The following is a 24301-nucleotide window of genomic DNA, read 5'->3' on the forward strand; positions in this document are numbered from 1 at the left end:
CTAAGTCAAGAGACAGTGCTTTTAAATGTTTTCCCACAAGGGACAGAAGACAGTGTCAGTACAGTCTGTAACCATTAAACCTTAATGTCACCATTTGCAGGAGGGCTTTGATCACACGGCAACTGAAGAGGTACAAAAGACTGCAGAGTAGCTCAAAAACACCGAAAAAACATGAAAGAAACATTTCAGTGAGAGGAAATAAAGTGATGTTGCAGATACTGTATAGAGGAGGAGAGGAGAGAAGAGGAGACTGTCAGTGGCCCTGGACTGTCTAACCAAAAGATTAACATAATCTGCCTTTCAAATCAGACCGTGTTACAGGTGTTTGCAGTGATTAAAAACCTGAAAGCTTTTATAATAATTGCTTATTTAGCACGCTTGCAGGACAGGGCATTGATAAACGAATAACACTCTATGTGCTTTGTTGTCAGTGTAAAAACACTCCCATATAATCCATGTTGATCAGGTGGTAGATTTGGCTGGCCTCTGTTTGACACAGAAATACAAAGCAGGGCTAAAAATAAAAAAGATCACAGAGCTAAAAACTCCAACCTCTGAAATTAAATAAGAGGAAGATATACAGTGTAATTTATGTCTGTGTGTCTTTATGCATAATCCAGTCGTTTCTATGTGAGAGCGCATGAACAGTATGTGGGTAGGTATGTCTACACACCGTAAATATGTGCATATGTAGATAAGTGTGGGTTTAGCTCTGTGTGTATGTGTTGCAGCAACATGCTCCCCTCAGTGGCGCTGACAATGCGGCCTAATCCTCCTGGAGGCAGAGTGTTTGGGGTGGGATAAGTCCAATTCTTCTGCATGACTTGAGACCATCTGCACACAACTCAACACATAACAAAACAAGCAAATGATGCTACTTTTTTTACTTTGAAAAGGTCTTTTGAACTAAAGCTTGTTCCCAGAACAAATATTCATATGAAAGATTGAGAGGTGGTGGAAATGAGTGCTGGTTAACGTGTTACCTGCCTGTTAGTGATGCAGTGCATGTACTTCTTCCTATATGTATATGTGTGACTTCTCTCCAGGATGGCCAGCTGCTGTACCTTTGTGCGTTCATCAAAAGCTCAGGGTCTCACTGGGAGCAATAATTGGAAATTTTCAGGAGTCCAGGATACTTAGTGCTAATTAGCTGCATTACACAGCAGTAAGGTGACAAGTGACATCCAGGGCACTTTCAGAGACCCCTTCCCTGTACCCATTACCCACAAAGAGGGCGAGGAGCACAGATATCCTTGTCAGAACCGACTTAGAGGGCAAAGTTAAAAAGGTTACTGCCTGGAGTAATTAATCCTTCCAGCCTTTTCAACTCTGTCAAGCCCCTGCATCGTTTCACATCCTGAACTATGCTGTTGTCCTGAAATTATTAAAGAATTAAAAGCTAAAAGTCATTTTAGCTCAACTGCATGAAGGGCAAAAGCAGCATGGTCACACTGAGCTAAAATTTACTTCTTCGCTGGCTAACCAAAAGGAAAGTAAAAAAGACAAGACGCTGTCACAAAAATACCAAAATTCTCAGTGTGTGTGAGTATCTGTGTCAAGTTAGACTTTGTCATCCACCCATGGAGCAAACAAATCCAGGTCTCATCTTGGACAGAAAGAGAGGATCTGAACATTTAGGGGATATGTAGGGAAAATAATAACCTGCCATTCAAAATAATCCTTACGGGAGCCATCTGTGGTTTTAGCTATGATCGACAGGACTGACATTTGCTGAGTCAACCTCAGACTGCAGTCTGTGATCCTCACTGGACAAAAGTTTAACCTCAGCTAACATTAGCCCTGCTCAGTCAACAACCTCCCTGTATCTGCCACGCTTTTGTTAATATAGAGGTTGAGAGAGGCATAAAAATCAAAAGAAAAGAGACAGAGATGTATTAAAACAGGGAGACAAGTGTATTACGTACTTCAAGACGCTGTGATTATATAGCTGAGAGAAAAAAAACAAAGTGGGCTGGTACTACACAAAAAGAGCCATTAGAAGATTTTTTAAGAGATCTAAGGACTGATGCTGCAGAGCTAAATGGTCAGATACATTCTGTCAGAAGATTTTAGAAAATGTATGTTGATAGGAAATGCAAATGATTACCCTCACACATAATGAATATGATAACGTGTATTAGGGGTGGGCCTGAATACAAGTACGTTATTCGACAAAGCACAAATAGTGGGGTTATTTAATGAATATTTGTTTCATACAAATATTTTTTAAATTATTTGTTTTCGAGAAGAAAAAAAAAAGTCAAATACCAGCGCACAGTTTGGTTACATCGCTATCTCAGTCTCTGTCCTCTACTCCACTGTTAAGTCTATCAGCAGGTCTCAACGAGGGGAGTCACATCCACGTGCTACATGATGCACATTTCATAATTTGGACATCACTCCTGGAGTTGGGGGTGTTCCCCAGAGATAAAGACACAAGCGACTGACACAAGCGAAGAGCTCTCAAGGGACTCTCCATAACCTGTTGTTCCCCCTTCTCCTTTCCACAAAGTTAGGTTGTAAAAAATAGGCAATAAATGAAAAGGGCAAAGCCTCTTTCCATTTTTATTCGAATACAAATACAAATACAAATAATTTTGCTGCCTCAACAAATACAGATACATATACATATACTGGGCTCTCTGCACATCCCTAACACCTAAAATAGAGGTGCTTGTGCACTTCTATTTTAGTTTATGACTCTTAGAATAAGGACATTTTTATAAAATCTGCTAATTCTTTAAACTAGGGCTGAGTGATTTGATATATACATTTAAACAATATACATTTGTCTACTGTCAGATATTTTTCCATAACACGGTGTCTATCCCTTTAATCCAGTGTGTTAGGCCAGTGTGGGAAATGTTGCAAATCAATAAGCAGGACTGATTGATGGCAGTATTGGATTCTTATACAATTTCTGCATCTGTGTGATGAAGTAATTTTATTTTATTCAATTTACTGGATTAGCCAGAGGCAGACATTCATGTCAGGGTATTTTATCCAGTAACAATTTCTCAATATATGTTCATCATGACATAAATGGACATATATTTTGAAAAATATGCTATATCCTAGTGTATTTTATCTGAATCATCCAGTCTAAAATGTCTGTTTTAGGGTTAAAATGTAGATTTAAGTTAGGATAAAGGTTGACATAGGTATGTAGTAATAATGGTTAGGGTTAGGTGTAAAGGGATAATACTTTTTCACAGCAGGCATTTTGACTTGTCAAAGTAAAAAAAGCACAGGTGTTACTAACAACGGTACTGATGGCTGTTATATTCAAGTGTCTCAGGACCTTGACACTGAAACAGCTAAATTGAATTCAGCCATCATTAATCTGAATCATTTACACCTGTGCTTTTCCTCCTGTGACATGTCAAAATGTTTTCTGTGAAAAAGACCTGTATTAATTCAATCAACAGTATGTCTTCATAATGATGAACAACCCAGTCTCACATCAAAATGTTTAATAGCTATGTTGGTCCACAGTGCAAAACATATGAGTTTCACAATAACACCCCTAAAATTGTGAGATGCCTGTGTTTGGCCTATTCTTTTCTTTTAGCCTGCGTCCACATCACGTGACTGTCAAGTTTCTGTCTGCAAAAACAAACAAAATGGCTGCCATTCCTTTTATTCTCAGTGGAAAATGCAATATTTTAAGATAGTTTGGGCATTAAAAATCATTTTGGAACTGTGGCACTGTAGCAGAAAGCAGGCCGAGCCACAACACGGTGTCCACTTAAGGATCAGTTTGTAAAATCAGCATCTATCTTTGTATCATGGCAGCTGAGTTGCTGTTTCCTCTCCTACGGGATTTTGTACACGAGATTTTTTTTGCAATGCACTCTGGTAGAATATATTTGGTGTGCAGTCACATCACTTTAATTTCTGCCTTTGGAATAATTTCACTCTACGCTTACGTAACTTTATAACAAGTGACTACCATTCTTTAGTACATGCATATGTGTGTGTTTTTTGTTATTTCTCTGTAGTCAGGATCACTGAGGTCGCTGATATTGTATTCCTTGGGACATGCAACCACTTGTACCCACACACTCACACTTTTATGTACTCACACACTCGCCTTGACTCCCTCTATTCCCCCTGCTAACCCCCATTACCCCTCTGTGCTGACAGAGAGCTTTTCCAGTCCAGGTCACAGAAAAGGCTCTCCTGCTGCCTCCCAAAAGCTGACATGCTCAAACACACCCCTCCCTTTCCTCACTCTTTTCCTCTGCACTCCCTCAGACTCTCATTGCCTGTTTTGCTCACCCCCCCCCCCCCCCCGATCCTATCTCTGTGTCATTCTGCAACTCTCTCTGTCATCAAAATGAACTTTGAAATATTTTTCTGTGTGTTCTGGTCACTGGTTGTGCTCTGTAAAGTCACTGTCAGCTTCAATCTGGTGACCCAAGCAGTGACGGGAAGTGAGAAAAAAGTGCTGAGAAGTCCAGAACCCCTTAGAAACATAAATGGGAACACTGGCCACTAGACAGTAATCACAGCAAACTGGAGTCTACTAAAGTTACCAAATATCCTCAGTAGTTATTTTTCATGAGGACAAACATTAATTTTGCTAAGGGAGCTCTATCTTGTAGTGAAGCTCTGAATTCTTACACATTTCGTGAAAGAATGCAGTGAAAGGTATTTTTGAACAATTGTTTATATGGTTTTATTGTTTATCGGGCCTGGAGAGGCACGTTGCTCCCCTAAGCTGACTGACCGTCTAAATGCAAGCCGGTATTGATTGTCCTTCCTCAGGCCTTTCACACAGCTTTGCTGAGGACACATTAAACGTGTTATAAGTCATTAAGAGCTCCAGGCGTCAAATCTCACCTGTCTAAGTTAAAATATATTGACATACTGTGCTCTGACAAACTTTTTTATTTTTAGAGGCAGCCTCTAGGTGTGTACTGATGCCTGGGATGTGTGTGTTTGTGTGAGCTTATGTGTTTGTTTATGTGTTTGTGTCTACATGTGTGTATCATCTCTGTACTGTGCTGAACACTGGGGAGCATGTGTCAGCGTATGGTTGTGTTGGGTACACACAGAGACATTGAATCTGTGTGTGCTTGTGTGTGCTTGTGTGTGTGTGTGTGTGTGTTTGTGTGGAAGGAGTAGGCTCGTCCTCTTGCTGCCCCGGGGGCTCAGAGCCCATTTCCTGTTGTGCAGTGTGATAAGTTTCCCTGTCAGATCCTCCCAGCACCACTATATTTCTGATAAGCTCCACCGCTAGTTTTCCCGACCTCTGGCACAGAGATCAATTTGAGATTGATTCAGAATGCCCTGCTGGGCTGAGCTAGAAGATCAATTTGAGATGGATTGTTCACGCCAGGGGGCCAATGACACGCAGTGCAGTGCTCACTTGCTTTCCCTCCTTTGCTTTCTTCACCCCTCACTCTCCCTGACTGTTGTTATTTCTTTCTCTCTCTGCATTTTTTCTCCTCTATCTACTCCTCTCTCTTTCAATTGTTTCACACTTGTCCGCTGTACTGTTGTTACTCTGTGTTACACCCTATGCCTTTCACCCTTTTGCGTCAATCCTTATTCATGCCTCCTTTTCTCCCTCTTCCACCTGCTTCCTTTACTTTTTTCCTTCCAACTTAGAGCAGGCAGTAGGGACAGAGAGAACTTCATTAGTAGGGGGACCAACCTCTGTAGAGTGATACACCTGCCGGACAGCAGAGATAACTCATCTAGCTTGGTAATGCCACAGAATATATGGATATAAAACAACACACAACCCCACACACACTGAAACAACAAGAAAATATTTGTATTTTCTTAGTCACTCTGTTATCATGGTCATTCTTACAAGCATACCCTGAGCTATTGGTGTCACCACCGCAGGCTCATGACCTTATCTCTACAGAGCATCATGTCTACAGCCACCATATCACTCTCTCCCTCCTTCCTTCAAACCTCTTCATCTCTGCTGTCTCAAAGGCTCGGCAGTGGCCCTGAAACCAGCAGATGCACTCCCCTCCCTTCTCCGCACAGTGTGACCTTTTCTCCAGCAGTACATCCACCTCTGACTGCACTGACCTTTACCTACAGTACAGCCCCCGTCATCTCTCACAGGAACAGACTGCCGACAGTATTACATCGCTTGTGCATCCATGCAGAGAGAAGGCCAGGAAAGGTCAGGGAGAAAAGCTGGACAGAGAAATGAAAATAGGTTACACAGTAAAATTGTTTCTGAAATGAAAGGGGAAGGTACAGTAGGCTTTGCTGAGTAGTTGGTGTGCTGTTTTTTTGCAACAGCACAAGCAAAAACTGCCACCACGTCCATGTGCTTGTCAATCGTAGTCACTCTCTCTCTCTCAAGGATGGTGTGCAAGGATGCTCGGTTCAGTATGCTTCGAGCAAACCCGTGCGTATGAAGTCTCTTCCCAACATGTTTAAAGGCAAGTGTTTACGGCTGTTCTGAACAATCGCACTCAAAGATGAGGCGAAATGTCTGCTGTCATGTAGAGAAGTGAGTAATTAATTGTAAAAATAGGGATAAAGGTGCACACTTTCACAGTCTCTCCTCAAGGGCATAAAAGAGACAGACGTAAGTGTGTGAACAACAACAACAAAAATAAAAAAGCTTGAGAGACAAGTTCTCTGCCTTCAATCACTGTGTAAAGTAGGGCGTGCTTGTCAGACTGTCAGTTTTGGATAGTTACAAAAATGGCCAGAACCCCACCTCTGTGTTATGTGAGGAGGTTTTAGGTGCTGTTCAAAGTACAGTAATTTGTTTGAGGCCTTACCTCTTCATGCTGGCTCAATGTTGAAACTATTGCTAATTCACTGCAATTGCCTAAAAATCTGTTGCATAAATCAATGTGCCGCTGCCCCAATACAATTAAAGGATAGTTTCACAATTTATATATATATATATATATATATATATGTATATATATATATATATATATATATACACACACATATTAAATTGTAGTCTTCTCAAAAGTCGAGGCTGTACCAGGACCCCTGGCCTGAGGTCAATCAGCGGTTTGGCCGCAACTGCCTGGACATACTCCATGTGGTTGACCTCATCCTTTGCAACCCCGCTTCAACAGCTGATTGTGAGCGGGGATTCAATGCCATGAAGCTGGTCAAAAGGGACTGGCGGGCTGGTCTTAAGAGTCAGAACTTGTCAGACCTGCTGACTGTACAGCTGTCCTCTGCATCCATCACAGACGTTGATCCAGCCCCAGCCATCAAGTTGGCAAGCAAAATTTAATGTCAGGCCCTGGTTATGGGGGACAGAATCCACAGTCCTCCTTCTGTGCAAAAATGTATTTGAAAGTCAGAAGCTCATATGAAGCTTCAGTAGTCCAAATGAGCAAAATTAAGAGGATAACTTACAGAGTTACCACCTTTTTACTGCAAATTATTATCCTCTCACTGCCGCTCAGTAGAGAAACACTGTCCAGGGAAACACAAAGAGGGAATTTTGTACTAAAACACTTTAATGTTGGAAGATATCCACTTCATTTGACTTAATTTTGTCACATTAGCTTAAGATAAACTTTGAAATATATTTTTGCTCAAAACAAGGACTGCGAATCTTGTCCCTCATTGCTTACATTGTAAGCAAATTTGAGAGGGATCTTTTAATGAACAGGAGGAATGATTACAGTGAGCAAAACCTGTTTCAATGTTCATTTGGGCACCTGAATATTAGACAGACTTGGGAAAACTGTGAACTTGTGTATGATCTCAATCAATAGAGCAGATTACATTCATTTGAACAGGAGCTCACATATCTGCAGCAACACACTTTTAGTCACAGGTCTAATCTACAATGCAACAGGAGTTGCATTGTACATCATGTTTCCATATTTTATTTTTTTCGTTTACCTTGGTTGACTTTAATTTACATTTTCCACTGTTGGATATCACTTTGTTCAGCTTCTCCTGCTTTCATTTACACTAACACAAAGATTTATGTGACACTACACACAAAATCCTGTGGCACTGAGCAGAGAGTGAGCCTTAAATATGTACACATGCATCATGGGCCTGTACTGGTTTCAGGCTTGTTCTACAGTCAGTCAGAGGAGCTGATTGGGCCCTGCACAAACTCATAAAGTAATAACGGCGCATAATGTAATAAAAAATGTAATAAAAACTGTTAATGTGATAATCTGCAAATAATGTAATCAAAATGTTGAGCGCAAAATGTAATAACTGTTTGCATTATGTGCAAGTTATAAAATACAACTGATGCAATGTGAATAGGACTTCCAGCTGTAGCTAATTTTCAGTCATTGTCCCTGGTTAGGCTTTTAAGGGATAAAACACACACATAATACAACACCCTAATTCAGGCATAGAGACTAACAATAAAATAGATATAGACAAAAAACCACTACAAACAGTAATTTAGACAACAAAGATGACAAACGATAATCAAGAACAATGACTGAAAACGATTAAGAACAACAAAAAGGAAAGAAAGTACGTATGCTATAAACTCATGTATCTCGGTGTTCACAGATTTGCCTTTGTTTAAGCCATAGTTTTGCCTTAGTATTGAAAGCTTTAAAAATCAATTAATGTTTTTATTTCTGATGGCAGGGTATTCCAAATCTGTGGGCCTTTAACTGGAAAAGAGGATTGACCAAATGTTATTTTGCATTTTGCTGGTTTGCAGTCTCCAAAGTGGCTCCTTTGCTATTATATTTTAAAATCATTTGACTGACTAGTTCTGGGGCAAGGCCATTCACACACTTAAAAATCAATTTTATAAATGAGAGATTTATAAACTTCTCAAAGCTTAATAAATTATTCTATTTTCGGAATGATGCAATGGTGCCATTTTATTGGGCTCTGATCCAATATCTTCAAAGCTTGTTTGTATAACGACATCGTAGGTTTCATTACTGATTGGGTTGTCTGGCCCCAGATGGTTACACAATAAGAGAGATGCGATAGAATCATGGCGTGCATATATAGTTGGAAATGGCAATTTTATTTATATAGTACATTTCATTGCAAGTAAGATGATTTCCATTAAAAAACATAGGCATAAACATGAGAACATAGGTAACATAAACAATATAAATATCAGAATATAAACATAAGTAAAATGCAGAAACCGAATGAATGAAACATACAGCCACCGTACATTAAACATACCACACAGCAATTAAAAACCCAGAAACATCAACACAATCCTGTCCTATCACATCTACCCAACTGTAACTGTAACAAGTGCTACCAAATGCGTACACAGACACACAAACACGCACACAGTACTTAACCATAAACCTGGGAGAATAGGAAAGTTTTCAGTTTGCTTTTGAATGTGAACACAGTTGTGATGGACCTCAGGTCAGCAGGCAGCTTGTTCCAGAGAGCAGGACCACAACAACAGAGGGCACCCTCACCGGACCTGCATCTAATTCTGGGTACAGCTAGAAGACCTGCGCCTGATGACCTCAGAGGCCTGATCAGGCTATAATCAGTGAGCAAGTCAGAAATGTACTGAGGAGCCAAACCATTAAGTGCTTTATAGACTATCCCGTATTGTATGGAGAGCCAATGAAGTGATTTCAGTATCGGAGCAATATGTTTCATGTACGTGAAGGACTCTGGTTGCTGCATTTTGATTGAGCTGGAACCGTCTTACTGGCTGTTTGGGTAATCTAGCAAGTAGAGTGTTGTAGATGAACCAGTTTCTCAGAGTCAGTTTGAAATATGAATGCTCTGAGTTTTGATATATTTTTAAGTGATAAAACACTGATCTGGTGATATTTGTAATGTGATTTTCAAAATTGAGAGCAATATCCAAAATAATACCAAGGTTTCTGACTTGCTCACTGCATTTCAGAGACAGTGATGCCAAGTGTGAATAAATTTCCTGTCTCTGATTTTTAGGACCAACTATGAGTATGTCATTCTTGTCTGTATTCAGATTTAAAAAGTGTCTGGACATTCAGTAATCAATATCATCAATACAGTTTACTAGTTTGTGAAGAGGACTGAGATTACAGGAGGAAAGTGAAATGTACAACTGTGTGTCGTCGGCGTATGAATGATAAGATATATTATGTTACTCTATGATGATACCAAACAGGAGCATGTGTAAATTAAAGAGCAGTTGTTCAAGGACTGACCCTTGTAAAACCCCAGATTGTCTCTACAGATTTAAAACTGCCAATTGAAACATAAAAGCTCCTGTCCTTTAAGTAGGGTGGAGACCAGTTAAGAACAGGACCCGTTAAGCCGACTGAATCATGAAGCCTTTGAATTAAAATGTCATGATCAACAGTATCAAAGGCAGCAGTGAGATCAAGTAATACTAAAATGGAAGTTCTCTGTGAGTCACTGTTGATCTTAAGGTCACTGATTACTCTTTTGAGAGCTGTTTCAGTGCTATGATTTGCTCTGAAACGCGACTGGTGTGTATCATATATATTGTGAATTCAAAGATATTCATCCAGTTGTTTGTCTACAACTTTTTCAAGTATTTTACTTAGAAAAGGGAGATGGGAAATTGGTCTATAGATGGATCTAGGTTGTATTTATTCAACAGGGGTGAGATTACAGCATGCTTGGGAGAAGCAGGGAAAATGCCAGTCTGCAGAGAGCTATTAATAATACTTACTATGTCATTTCTAAAGCAGTGAGAGACAGGTAGGGATGGAATCAAGAGAACAGGTGCAAGACTTAAGGCGCTGAATTACTTCCTCCACATTTCTGGAGTTAACAGGTGAGAATGTAGACATTGAGCTCATGGCAGTAAATTGGTATGAGGGTGACAAGGGGCCAGGAGTATTGCTGCAAGAAATTATCTCTAATATGAGAGACTTTTTCCTCAAAGAAAACGGCAAATTCATCACATTTGGTAATAGAGGGAAACTCATGAGGGATAGATTTGGAGGTATTAATCAGTTTGTCAGTTGAAGAGAATAGGAGAGACGCATTATTGTTCTTCTAAGCTTTATTATTCTTTTTCCATCTTCCATATGTTTTTCGATTGACTACTACTTCTTCTACTTTCAGCTACAGAAGCCATTCAAATACCAAAATGTTCAGCTCTTTCAAGAAACTTGTGCTTGTATTCAGCTTTTTTCTGCCTTTTCTACTTTTTAAAATATTAACCTTTTTTCAACAAATTTTCACAATGTAAGTAAATGGGAGCAATCTCCAAATCCTCTTCACTTTGAAATGCTTTTCCTTCTGCATACTTTAACTATATATACTATTACTATAGACGTCATTTGAACTTTAAACAGGTCAAGGTGGAGACTTTCAGCTATCCCTTTCTGCTCCTCTGTTTTTTTCAAAAAAATCTTCAACCCTTATAACTTCCACAACGTTCACTTCTCATAGACAAGTTATACATCAAAACGTAGACAAATTTGTCTTATTTCAGAGAATGTGCCTATTTAAGCAATAGGACTTACAGTTTTTGAATTTTCTACCTTAAAGCACCAAGAGAGCCCTTCAGCTGTCTCACTGACTGTCATGTTATTTTACCTCTCACTGTCTTAGGCAAAAACACAAATGTGCTGACTTTTGAAACTGTGACTCTGTCATTTTTAACTTCATCCACACAAATTACACATCTACATCTTCAGCAAAGTCTTATGATTGTGACAGTGAGGACATTTCAACAATATGACCTGCAGTTTTTAAATGATGGTGTCTTCTTTGAGTTGTACCTCAGCAGAGCTCTCTGTGTGTTATCACCAGCTCTAATCAACATACAGTAACACACAGCTGATTGTGATTAGCTGATTAATCCTCCAGCAGTTTGTGCCTCACACACATACAGATACACACATACTGACACACACACTGACACAAAAACACACACATACACAAACATTTATCTATCTTTGTGGGGACTTTTGCAGGGAAAGCCATTACAGTTTAGCTTCCAGCTTTTCTACCAATGTATTTCAGCTCTTAGCTTCTTTAGATTATGCAGTTCAGTTTCTACTTCTAGCATTTTACTTAACATTTCTGCATTTTCAGCAATGTTTTGCAGCTCTCAGCTCTTTACTCTAATACCTTTTTTGTTCCAAAGTGTTTAGCAATTCAGTTCATCTGTCTGATATCTATACAAATAATTTCTTCTCTCCACCTTTTCAGGCAATTCATGGAAACTTCCAGCTTTTACAGTACTTAAGTTTAGCTTTCAGCTTTTCTAGCAATGTATTTCTTTAGGTAACGCAGTTCATCTTCCAGTTCTGCCAGTTTTACATTTTTCAGCTTCCAGGTTTTTCAGCAGTGCAGTCAGTGCATTGAGCTTTCAGATTTTTCAGGCAATTTGTTTCATATTTCTGCATTTTCAGCAATGCTTTGAGATTCAGGTCAGCCTCTAACGTTCACATCGCAGGAAATGCAATTTTCTAGTTCTGATTATTCGATCAGAGCTAGAAATTATTTTGAGTGGTTCTTGCCATAATATGGATTACTACAGTAGTCTCAAATGCATTAAGAAGGCAAGAAATTCCACCAATTAATTCATTTACAAGGCACACCTGTTAATTGAAAGGCATTATAGGTGACTACCTCATGAAGTTGGTTGAGAGAATGCTATATGTGTTAGTTTTGATGCCTTCAGTATTGTTTACAATGTAGAAAATAGTAAAAATAAAGAAAAACCCTTGATTGAGTAGGTGTGTCCCAACTTTTGACTGATATGGGTTTTTCATAGCTTTTTTAAAATATTGTTGCATTTTTCAAATAAGCTATTCAAAACTTTAAAGCTCAGGACATGGTTTATATAATCTCTTTAAATGTTTGAAGTTTGGATATAATTTGTATTACATTTTGATAAGAAAGTTTAATTTCTGATATAAATACTATCTATGTTTAATGAAGCATTTTTCTGTCTGTCAACTGTGTCAGTTGTTTATCAAAAACTGTTCAAGGGTCTTCATATTGCATGACATCTGCTTGTGTTGAGTGCATTGCTGCATTTGTTGAGCGTTGTGCTACTAGTGCAACAGGGCTTTCTCAAATTCATCTTGTTTTTGTATTAATAGATTGACATGCATGCATTTAGATGTTTCAAAAGAAAAGGAGCCTGTTGTGAAACCTCTACTACTATTCATCCGCCACTATTTATGCACAGAATTACACGTCAAAGATTTTGATTTCTGATAAACAGTTTGCAACATCCTGTATACATTATATTTACATTTATAATATCTATACTTTCATAAACTGAATTAGATTTGCCAATATCTTGTTTATTTTTTGGCTTTGGTCTTTTGTTGAGGTGGATTCTGAGACAGTGTGCATTATTGCAGTATATAGAACACCTGAAATGCACAAAAAGGAATAATTGTTTGTGATTTGCATTTGAATAGCTATCCTATACTTGAAAAAACACGGGGCACAATTGAAATGTGGATCATGCTGTATATGGATCAAATACTGTATATATTGGACCTGAGAGCATTACATTTTAATTTGTTATTACAATATATGTCAAGTGATTATATTTTTAACAAAAAACTTTCCACTAAACTCACAATGTAATAACTTGCACAAAATGTAATAACTTATTATATTATGCACAGAAAGTTATTATATTTTGCGCTCACCATTTTGATTACATTATTGGCAGATTATTATATTAACAGTTTTTATTACATTATGCACATTTATTATAAATGAGTTTCTACAGACCCAAAGTGTCTGACATGGCCAGAACAACATTGCTATTCAGAATGAATACTGATATATTAGTCACACAGGCCGAGGACTCTCTCCACACTTCATTTAACTTCATTTTACCAAGGTGCAGACATAAGCAGAATGGTCCTGCTATTTTGTGAGGAGAAACTAAATGGCGAGAAATTCATCACAGTGAACTGCAGCATATATTCTGAAGCATTTTTCCAACAACAAATGAACAACGCAAACTGACGGTATTGCTGCGGTATGGTGATTTTTTTTTCTGTATGTAATTTGCAACGTTTGCCTTTATCAGTTGATTTGCTGACTATCCATCAAAAACCATCAAATATCACATGCTACGATGTCTTCCAGCCAAGTCATCAAATGCAGGGAGACCATATCTATGTCCTGGGAGAGAATTAATGTGGTGGGTTACTGTATCCCTCACAGAGTCACCATCATCAGCCTGGCCATGAGCTGACACAACACTTCAGCACGGACCCACATTGACCACAGTTCCAGGACACACTGGTAAAAAGGTAGGTGGACATGGGTATGTTGCATGTATTTTATGTTTTTTGCAAGCAACAAAATGTTATTTATTCCCATTAACAATAAATAAATAGGAGATATTATCTGCCAATCTGTGACCCTGTACATTATACTGCCCTCTTTAAATAATGTCTATAGCTGTCAGTTTTTAAATGATGATCAGGATGTAGCGTGTACAGCTTTAGCTGTGGGTGGGTGTCATAACAGCTGGCAGTCAGCTGTGTTGTGACAATAAGGGTAATGTCACAGAAATATGTCTGGCAGACTGATGTCTTCCATAAACATGGATTGACCTCAGTATCGTTTTCTTTACTGCAGATTGCCTAGATTTGCCCTTTGCTTTTTTCCGCTGCTTCTGGTGGTTTTACAGATGTCAGGCAGCCGCGCCTCCGGCGAGATACAAATATATGGTCCGTCAAAATAAGTGACAAGTGTTGCATGGGGAACAAAATGAGATACACACTTCAGCTGCATATTAACTTTAAAGGATCTATTCTAAAGATTTGGTCACTAAAATGTTGAAGGGTAATTCTGGTTTATTACATCTTGGGTCTTTATTTTCATAGTTTTGGTCATCATTTCTATCGATTATGGCAACATTACACTGATTAAAGTAATAGCTGAGATTTAGGAACATGGTGGCATTACAACAACAGTGCCTAATTGGGCAAGAAAGAGGCAGTCAGATGACGGTATACCACATTATATAAACCATGTACATCTAAAGCCATTATGGAAGGTCTGTAAGTTGGTCTGTTAACTCTAATGGACACCTTTGGTTGTAATTTTATCATATGCCTCCATTTTCTCTCACAAATAAGTTTGGCTAACCTGGGGTTTATTTAAAACCTACATGTCATGTTTCTTTCTCCATCAGATTTGTTTTTAATGATGTTGACATCCAGAACTCAGGAATTAATTTGAGGAGTACAATAACATTATTACTGATAAGAGTGATGGCCAGAATAAGTTTTAATATACTGGGATTATTTTTTGTCACTTTCTTATCTATCTTTGTAATGTCTGCTATCAGATTAGCTTGTGGAAGACTACACATCGGATAGGACAGAGAGTTCATACCCTGATGCCTCCATCCTTCCTGCTCCATTTGAAATCTTTGAGCCTATACGACAGATGGGCTCGCTGCATTGTTTCCAGCCTAACTCAAACTCCTCTATGACCAGCCCTTCTGATAATTGAAACAGATGAGAGAATATTAAAAGAATGAAGCACACAGAGAAAGCAGACAAAAATACCAGAGACCATATGCTCAGTACACTCTGCCACTCAGTGTTCAGGCCAGTCCCCTCTCCTCCTTCTCAGTCGCTCTCTCTTTCCCCTCTTCACTAATGTGACAAGCGATAAAACACAAGCACACAACACAGCTGGACATTTATACTGATAAAGCTATGACCACACAAACTAAGAATCACTGTTATAAGTTTGCAGAGATTTCCTTTGAAGTTTGGTTAAAACATCAGGGAGGGAAGAGACTTAACCTTAAAATAATTAAATAGATTTTGGATTGTGGAGCTTCCATCTTCAATATTTCTCTGTCTCTTAATGGCACGAAAAAGACAAAAAGTAAGAGAAGAAAGATGAAAGAATTGCTTAACTACAGAAGTTTTTTTGTCATAACCCGCACAGTTTTCTAAATCATTGGATAATTGCTACACACACTCATACACACAGACCGCTGAGACCCTTCCTCTGGCACCTGAGCCTCCCTATATAGGCCACACAGTACAGTGAGCTTTTGTAGTAGTGCAATGGAGCAAACAGAGGCCACGGCTGTAGCAGCAGCATCTGGGCTGTGAAATGCTCACCACTCTGTCTACCCCATCCCTCCTTCCACAGCTGGGGCTTGACAAGCTAGAGGGGACCTGTGACAGTCATGAAACATGGACGATAAATGATGACAAAACCCTTATGTCGTCAGACTCGCTCTGAAGCAAATGGCCTGTGGGGTGACATATGAGCAAGTGGCAGTGGGGAGAAAGAAGGAGAAAAAAATAGAAGAAAAGCTTTGATTGAAATAAAGGGGAGGCAATCATTTTTCTTTAAAATGATAATCCAACTCTTTAGCAGTAATAACAATCCAGAAATGCTAGCAGCCCGCATGGTGTTGCATTGGGAGATTACATTGCTTTCGCATCTTAGACATGAGTTAGAAAGTTTGTTCGCAAAGTAATCTAGGCCACAGGCAGCAGCGTTTGTTGGCCAGCTCTGTGAGAACAGTGGGAGGAGGGAGGAGACGGGGCACGCTGCTGCCAGCAGCACAGAGCAGGATTATTGGAGTCTGGACAGGGAGATTTTTGGTGGCTGTCTCACCCTGATTTACATTTGTGACTTTAGCTGTATTGTAGTTTTCTGTTTCTGGGAGATTATAATGTAGATTGTCTTGTCTCGTGGGCTGAGGCTATATCAGGGCTGATACCTCAGGTGTGTTCCATTTGTATGTGTGTGCGTGTGTTGTACTGTATGACTAACCTCATTAATGCATGGCCGCACGCTGTTGAATAACTACATGGTGGAATGGGCAAACAGTGTTTGGGGTTTTAAGGTTTAGGCAGAGATGGTCAGAGACGTGGGGAATGGAGGAGGGAGCGGAGAGCAGCAGCCTCGCTGGATTAACTGTTCTGAAGGACAGGCTGGGGACATAATATATAATGTCCCATACTGCAGTATTCATAGTACTGTATGATAATGATGAAGCATAACAGAGGGAGAGGGAATGGAGCTGCCAGGAATGTGGAAATATCAGTATTTATTTGGGAGCTGCAAACATATGTGGAGTCCCAGTTCTGCAGAAGCACAGAATATTAATGAGATTTACTGATTCGGCGTGGGACAAACAAGCTGGCATTAATATTATTACATCTGTTAATATTCATTTCCTATTCTTGTTTGTATTCCTAATCTGTTTTGCATTTTGGTGTCCTGGGGTGGATGTCCTGCAAAGAATTTCAGTATTATTTATTGAATATTTATCATGTTTACCCTAGTTGCTTTAATGCTAACATATGCCCTTACAATAGCTCTATTGTCAGCAAAAAGACATGTGTGTATTATTACATGTGTGTAAGTGGAGCTAAAAATTTTTGCATTACTGGTGTCTCTCTTCTCTTTTTTGTTTAAAGGATGTCTCCAAAGTGCCTTGCTTTGCTTGCATGTCTATCAGTGTATGACAACAGAGGAACAAGAGAGATTCTCATGGACTTCCAGATGACATGTGGAAGAAAAATGCACTGTCAGAGTCAGTGAGGTAAGAGCTAAGAAACTAAAATCTACTCAAACAGACAGTTTATTGGTGGTTTATTCTCATCAGAGGAGCTCAAGCCAACAAAGCTGCAGCCAGAGTAGGTGCTGTTCAGAGAGATGCTGTTTAAGGAGAGAGAGAGTTGGAGGTAAGAGTAATCTAGGCATGAATGAATTCAAACAAGCCCACACACTATCCCCCACTGCCCTCCATTCCATCCACCAGCTATCTAAGCACACAGTTAATGTTAGTGTAGCTCCACTGCGCTGTATTGAACCGCTGGCAATAAACAGTAATCAGCTCAAATCATATGTGTGCACTACATCAACAGATAGATTAAAACATTGACTGATGGAGACAGCACCTCTGGCTAAAATCAATAGCTGCCTACATACACAGCTGGTATGCAGCTAATAACACATAATGCTGCATTGATTGCAATGCTGATGTGCAGCCTTTGAATCACAGATAAAGGGCTGCAGCAAATAATAGAGCACATGATTATCTGTGAGTGTGTGTGGGTGGGAGTGTGTTTCGGGGGGCAGGGAAAGGGGGGGTTGTTGGGGGGGCCATGGTTTGTACTTACCCGTAAGTGGTGTTGCTGGCCCTCTTACTTGCTGCCCTGGGGCGGCTGGACTTCAAGTCTCCACTCATGCTCATGTCTGCATGGGAGAGCAACCAATTAACGTCATACTGATACAGTAAAGAGCATCATAAAACAACACAGCATGAGAAGAACTTTCAGATGATTAACTAACATGCAACATTGTCTGGTTATGTTCATCCTGCCTGAAACTTCACTCTTTTCATTTGACCAAAATAACCCCTAATCTGTCTTTTGTTTGTTTTCACAGCAGTTTCACACAATTCTGTGTTGTACTCATTGCCATAATTTGACATGATAATGAATGAAGGGTCGGCTAAAACTGACAGAAGCTGTTCTTCATGTCCATCTTCCTTCACACCCATGTTGATTGCTCCTGCCAGTCTGAGCCAGCTGTTCACCTCCATTTTTGTCTCCTGTCTGCAAGCATACAACAGGAACCGGGTGCAGCTTTAGTGGTGTGCCCCTGCCCCCTTCTCTCTGGGTTTGTATGTCTCTCTTGCAAATACCTCCATACACATGTTCCAATGAGCCAATTAACCATGAGCCATCTTTACTACAGGATATGCCAACAGCTCACTGCTTGTGCTGGTGGTGGTGTGGTATTGATTTACCAAAAGTGAGAATAAAAGAGAGAAAAAGGAAGGAATGAGGAGAGGAGAGGAAAGGAGAGGAGAGGAGAGGAGAGGAGAGGAGAGGAGAGGAGGCCAGTCTGACATGGACAGATGGGCGGTGAATGGAGTGTGACCGGGCCAGCTGCACATGCACTCACACAGCTTGACTGTCAAATGGCTGGAAGCTACAATTAATTAAGTATGAGTTTGAATGTGTGAAAAAAAAAAAATAGACACGTGTAAGTGCCTTTACCTCCCACAGCAGAGATTATTTTCTGAGTTTATAGTCAAACAGTGACCCACTGGATGACTTGTCTGCAGCCAACAGTGTCTCTGCTGGTGAGGAACAGGCCCCTGCTGCTGACATCTAACTTCTCTGAACTATACATGCATGCACACCTGCATCCAGATGGAAAACTACTACTGCGTAATAACCCTATCAAATATTATGACATGTTTTAAATATCTAAATGCTGATCAAAGTGACAATTTTTGAAGGAATATTACTGGTACTTGTAGGAGATTCGTGAACACATTTTACTTTTTGAATATGATGAATATGATTTTTTAACTTGATGGCCAATCATTGTTCATGTAACATAGGTAAAACAGCAAAAATAAACTTGTATTGCAGCCTACAGACCAGAAAATAAATATATTCAAAGTTTTTCAAGATAAAATTAAATAAAATCAGATGCAATGTGATCTTCAGTCTTTTTAGTTATGTCTTCTTCCACTAAGATGACAAAAGATTTATGTTTATGACAATATGTATTAGACGGACCACTTTAAAAACATACTGGACTGTTTTTCATCTACACAAAATGGTGCTGAAGTCATGTGTCAGACAGAAACAAAACTGCGTTTTATGGCATGTTTGCTGGCAACATGATGACTGTATGATTGACTGCATGATGAAGCCATTACACAGGAAAAGAGGGGAGGATGCTGCTGAGCACAGTTGTCTCGCTCCACAGGAGAAAAACCTCAGGAGGTAATCAGACTGCTATTTGGTAAACAAAATCGTATACGCTGCAATTAGCCTCTCCAGTGCAGACTTCACATACACACCCATGCACAAATAAAGAAACATAGATGCATGTGTATTTTTGTTAGATGGATGGATGGTGGCTTTTACATTAGAAATTTTTTTTCTGATTTGAGGTTTGTGTTGAGTTAAATTTAGTACATTGTGTTTCCTTCATTTACTGAAAACAGTCCAATCTTTAGCGAGGTGTATGAATGTTTTACATTAGAATGAAGTCAAATCGACGATGACGATTGTTATGATGTCTTTTTCCTCCCTTTTTTGTTCTTTTTTGGTGAGTGCCATATGTGCTCTCAACCCAAACATCGAGCCTTTATAAATACCACTTAAGGCAGATGTCCTCTGTGATAACCCACATTATGCTCAGTAATTGTGTTGGCTGTGATGACGATGAATGCAATGATAATGGTGATTGATGTTAAGTAATTATACATTTTGCCCATATCGTTATAGATATGTGATTAATTTTTTCTCATGTGTGCCTTTCTAATTTTATCTTATTTATTTACTTTTTTAAGTTACAACTTGACATGCAACATGTAACATGCCAATGAAATTGGACTCCAACATAATAAACTATTAAAAAAGAATGATAGCGTATCTGTATGTGTGTTAAAATGGCTCAGGCTTTGTACCCTTTGATGCACTTTGTTTCGCCTTGGTTGTCTATAAAATGTAAATGATGGAACTTCATGAAATCATGAACAGTATTATGAGGAACTGTTGACTTTTGAAAGATTATTTTGCCATCCTAGAGGTTCGTTTTCCTCTGTATTAAAATAGATATTTTACAACAGTATTAAAACAGCTGCTTTACATTATACTGCATATGACAAAATGGGCAGCATGTCATGAACGCATGATGAGTCACCACATGATTCTTACTATATATCAGCTGAATCAGAGATAAGCTCAACACACTCTTGCTGAAAAAGTGTGAATACATCAAACAGACATCAACAATTATTTAACAGCATGTTTGTAAAATAGGAGCAAAGGGCACCAGAGGACACATCAAGGCCACACACGATCAGCCATAATGAGTTATAAAGCCTTTGCCTCGGTCTTCAGTTTGTCACTGTGCTTTATATCGACGGATGTCAGGTCAAGTGCCAGACTGTCACTTTGTACTAAGCCAGAGTGAGAGCCGGCTTAATCACCCTACCTGGAAACAAAATTACACAGTGGAAAAGCTTTTACTGATTTTAAATTTCCAGGGGAGGCAGTGGGGGGGGGGGGGGGCCTTTGAAGTCAGACAGCATCCACCCTGCTGAAGTGTCGTTGAGCAAAACACCGGATCTCCACCTGTGATTTGACCTCCCTGCATACACTGAAAAGAGAGTTTTCCTACCAGGGTCAATCAAGTATCCTATTGTTTTTATTACTACCACAAGATAGGCTTCACGTGATTTTTTTTAATGAATGCAACTTTAAAACTCCAGAATGAGACATGCGGTCATCAGCTCTGCAGAAACACATGAGCATGCACTTTATGTTCACAGACTTTTTGGCAAGCAGTTTTATCTTCTGCACAACATGTGCATGCACGCACACACACAACTGTTACTACTACTGTTTCCCCCCAAAATTAATTCTTGCAGTAAGGCCACTAAAATTTGCCTTGAAACCCATACAGACAGTAATGTGCGTAACAAACTATAAATTACCGCTGTATGTCTTATTAATCTGTGCACTTTGAAGTCACTGATGTGTGGGAGATGGAATAATAATGTGATCAGATAAAAACATCACTAAAATTTCTGTCTTCTGTATTCATCATAATTTGCTCTCTTCCTGATTCTTTCATTTTTCATGTGATGGGCTGAGCCGCATCCTTACATTTTTATGTAATTTTCAATTAACGTCTAAATCAAACAACTAATTTCAAAACAGAACACAAAATTACTTTTATTAAACGCTTGAGTGGATGAGTGACACAAACATTTTTATCAGAGAAAAAATAATGTTTAGTAATCCTGCTCACATATCTTTATTTTCTCTGCCTAAAAGCAAAGCAATTATGACTGAATGCCTTTGCAACAATCATTTAACCGAGGACAACTGAGACTGCAAAACTGATTTCACTTTAACTGCTTTTGGCAGATTGCTTCTTCTCATTGTGGTAACGATATTGGTACAACCTACAATTTTTTATCTTAGCTCGCAGAAAAGTTAAGATATAATGCTACATGCTTTCAAGCAGCAAAAAGGTCAAGCGAGAAAATTTTCAACTTGATTTCTTCACCTAGGTTTGCTGATTTTTTTCAAATATAATTAAGGTCTTAAACTTCAAATTAACTAGGCATACTTTATATTATATAGTATATGCTTTGTTGTTACATCTTGTTTGCAGCCTGCTGCGTATTTGGCTGATGTTTAGAACATTTTGTAGATCAGTAAAGAGGCCATTCTTTGCTTGTTTCCACTTTAATGCGTTCACAGCTTTTTAGCCCTGACCTGCCATGAAGTTTATTAATCAGGCCACAGTCTGACCCCTACATATGAAATGAAATGTGGATGTAATAGTACAACATGCATGCCTCTTGCTGACAGGCTCCGCACTCTGTCATGCTGCATTTTCTCCATTTCCTGCACTGCAACTGACCTCAGGTCAGACCTAGAGTTAAGTCTGTAACCATGAAGGAAGAGGTTTAGTTTCCATGCTCGGGGCTAAATGCAGAGTGATCACAGACATGGCTGTCAACATAAAAGGGAGGAATATAACCCTAACAGAAACAAAGAGATGGTACGGATACGGATAGACTGCATGTAGAGGGAGATGTTGTGGTGTGCCAAAGTGAAAAGATTGGCTCTTAACACCACAGCAGTGGAAAAAGAGGCAAATGGAAGCTTTTGCAGTTACATGACTACACATGATCTGAGTTATAGATCCTGAAAACCCTCTTGACATCCACATCACAGCGAATGACACAGCCACAGTCTAAGATGAGTTTCACTTAAGCATAAAGTCTTTCAGCCTTTACAGAACTCTACTGAATCCTTTTCTTTCCCAACAGACATGTAGCTTTGTGAGCTGAGTGCTGCTTCTGATCAAGTGTGGAAGTTGTGAGTGTAGCTGTACAGTAGCTGCTCTGCCTGCATGTCTGGTAAAATGCTCTGATTACAGAAGAAAGGAACTATTCATGCTAATTGTTTAGAAAAAAGAAAACAAAATCTAAGCTTTAATCAGCAGAAAGCAGGACTATAAAGTAATTAAACCTGTGGCCAGAGCCATTATGCCCAAAGAGCATGCTGACCTTGCCAATGTGAGAGACAGGTTGGGCTTGGATCATACCTCTCACCATACCTGATGTAGACATAAAGTTGTCAGAAACACCTCTCAGTTCACCCCAGTGTTTACCATCATTAACTCCAACATCCCTGTTTCCTCTGACTCACTACCAAACCACCATCTGGTTAAATTAATGTGAATGTACAAGAAAAGCCAGAGAAAACATGCCATATGAGGCAAAAGTGAAAGGAAACCTGGGCTTCACAATGAAGTACAGAGACAAGCAAATAATAAAGCATGATTCTCCTGTGAGAAGGGCTAGTAGACAGAGAGGCAAAACATAGGAGGGGATAGCTAAAAAATGAGAGGCACTGTGGAAAATATTGTCTTTCAGACACACAGTGCTGCATGCAAACATCCACTAACAAATGCACACACACACACACACACACACACACACACACACACACACACACACACACACACACACACACAAACACAGAGGTATGCACTCCGGTATACTCACATCTTGGGCTGAACAGGGTCATATCAGGGATGCAAAACAACCAGGCGACTGAGATAACAGAGGCTAGCTGATTTCTTTGCGTCTCTCTTGCAACTCTCTCCTTTTTACGTCCTCACTCTTGCTGTGTGTGTGTTCAGGCTGGCTTTTGGCTGACTGCTATGATACTACTGAGTCAGTGACAAACCAGCTAGAGAAGCACCAATGGGATGTACCAAGTGTTTTTCTTTGGCAGGGGTGGACAAGGGTGCACTGGGCTGTTCCATTAGCGGGAGAACTGGCAGGAGGATTGGATGAGTGTGCAGCTGGTTTCCCCTCAGCAACAGGAGCTTGGCTAGAGCTCAGGGCTTACAAAATCCAGCCAGGCGAAGAGGAAGCTGCCGTGTGTGTGTGTGTGTGTGTGTGTGTGTGTGTGTGTGTGTGTGTGTGTGTATGTGTATGTGTGTTGTGTGTGTGTGTGTGTGTGTGTGTGTGTGTGTGTGTGTGTGTGTGTGTGTGTGTGTGTGCGTGCGTGTGCGTGTATCTTAATTCACATGTCAAAACACAGAAACCTGAAGACACAGCTGTGCAGTTGCCTGACTTCATATTTCTCATATAATATTCATATGAAAAAAGCAAAATTATACACTCACTCACAATGAGGTTGGCAGGAAAAAAAAGAGACTCAACGTGTCATTAATGCATTAATTAATGGTAATCTAAAAGAGAGGCATTCAGGGAAAAATATACACACTGAGGACAAGCACACACATGTTGAAGAAAGAAGCACAAACTGCCTTCAACACAGTGTAATTATGTAAGACAGGAGACAAAGGGATTAATGAC

At 39.5% G+C, this 24301-nt stretch overlaps 1 protein-coding gene across 1 annotated transcript in view; it reads right to left on the minus strand.

Moving 5' to 3' along the window:
* Positions 1-23628, minus strand: part of si:dkey-234i14.2 (heterogeneous nuclear ribonucleoprotein C) — a 42821-nt gene extending 19193 nt beyond the window's left edge. Inside the window, exons 1-2 of the mRNA XM_042414351.1 lie at positions 23480-23628; positions 18042-18117 (exon numbers count right to left, since the gene is read on the minus strand). Coding sequence (XP_042270285.1) covers positions 18042-18117; positions 23480-23501 — 98 coding nt within the window. The 5' untranslated portion in view covers positions 23502-23628. The remainder of the gene's footprint in view (positions 1-18041; positions 18118-23479) is intronic.
* Between the last annotated feature and the right edge of the window lie 673 nt (positions 23629-24301).

The sequence above is a fragment of the Thunnus maccoyii genome, chromosome 1, assembly GCF_910596095.1.
Source record: "Thunnus maccoyii chromosome 1, fThuMac1.1, whole genome shotgun sequence".
In the NCBI taxonomy this organism is placed as follows: domain Eukaryota; kingdom Metazoa; phylum Chordata; class Actinopteri; order Scombriformes; family Scombridae; genus Thunnus; species Thunnus maccoyii.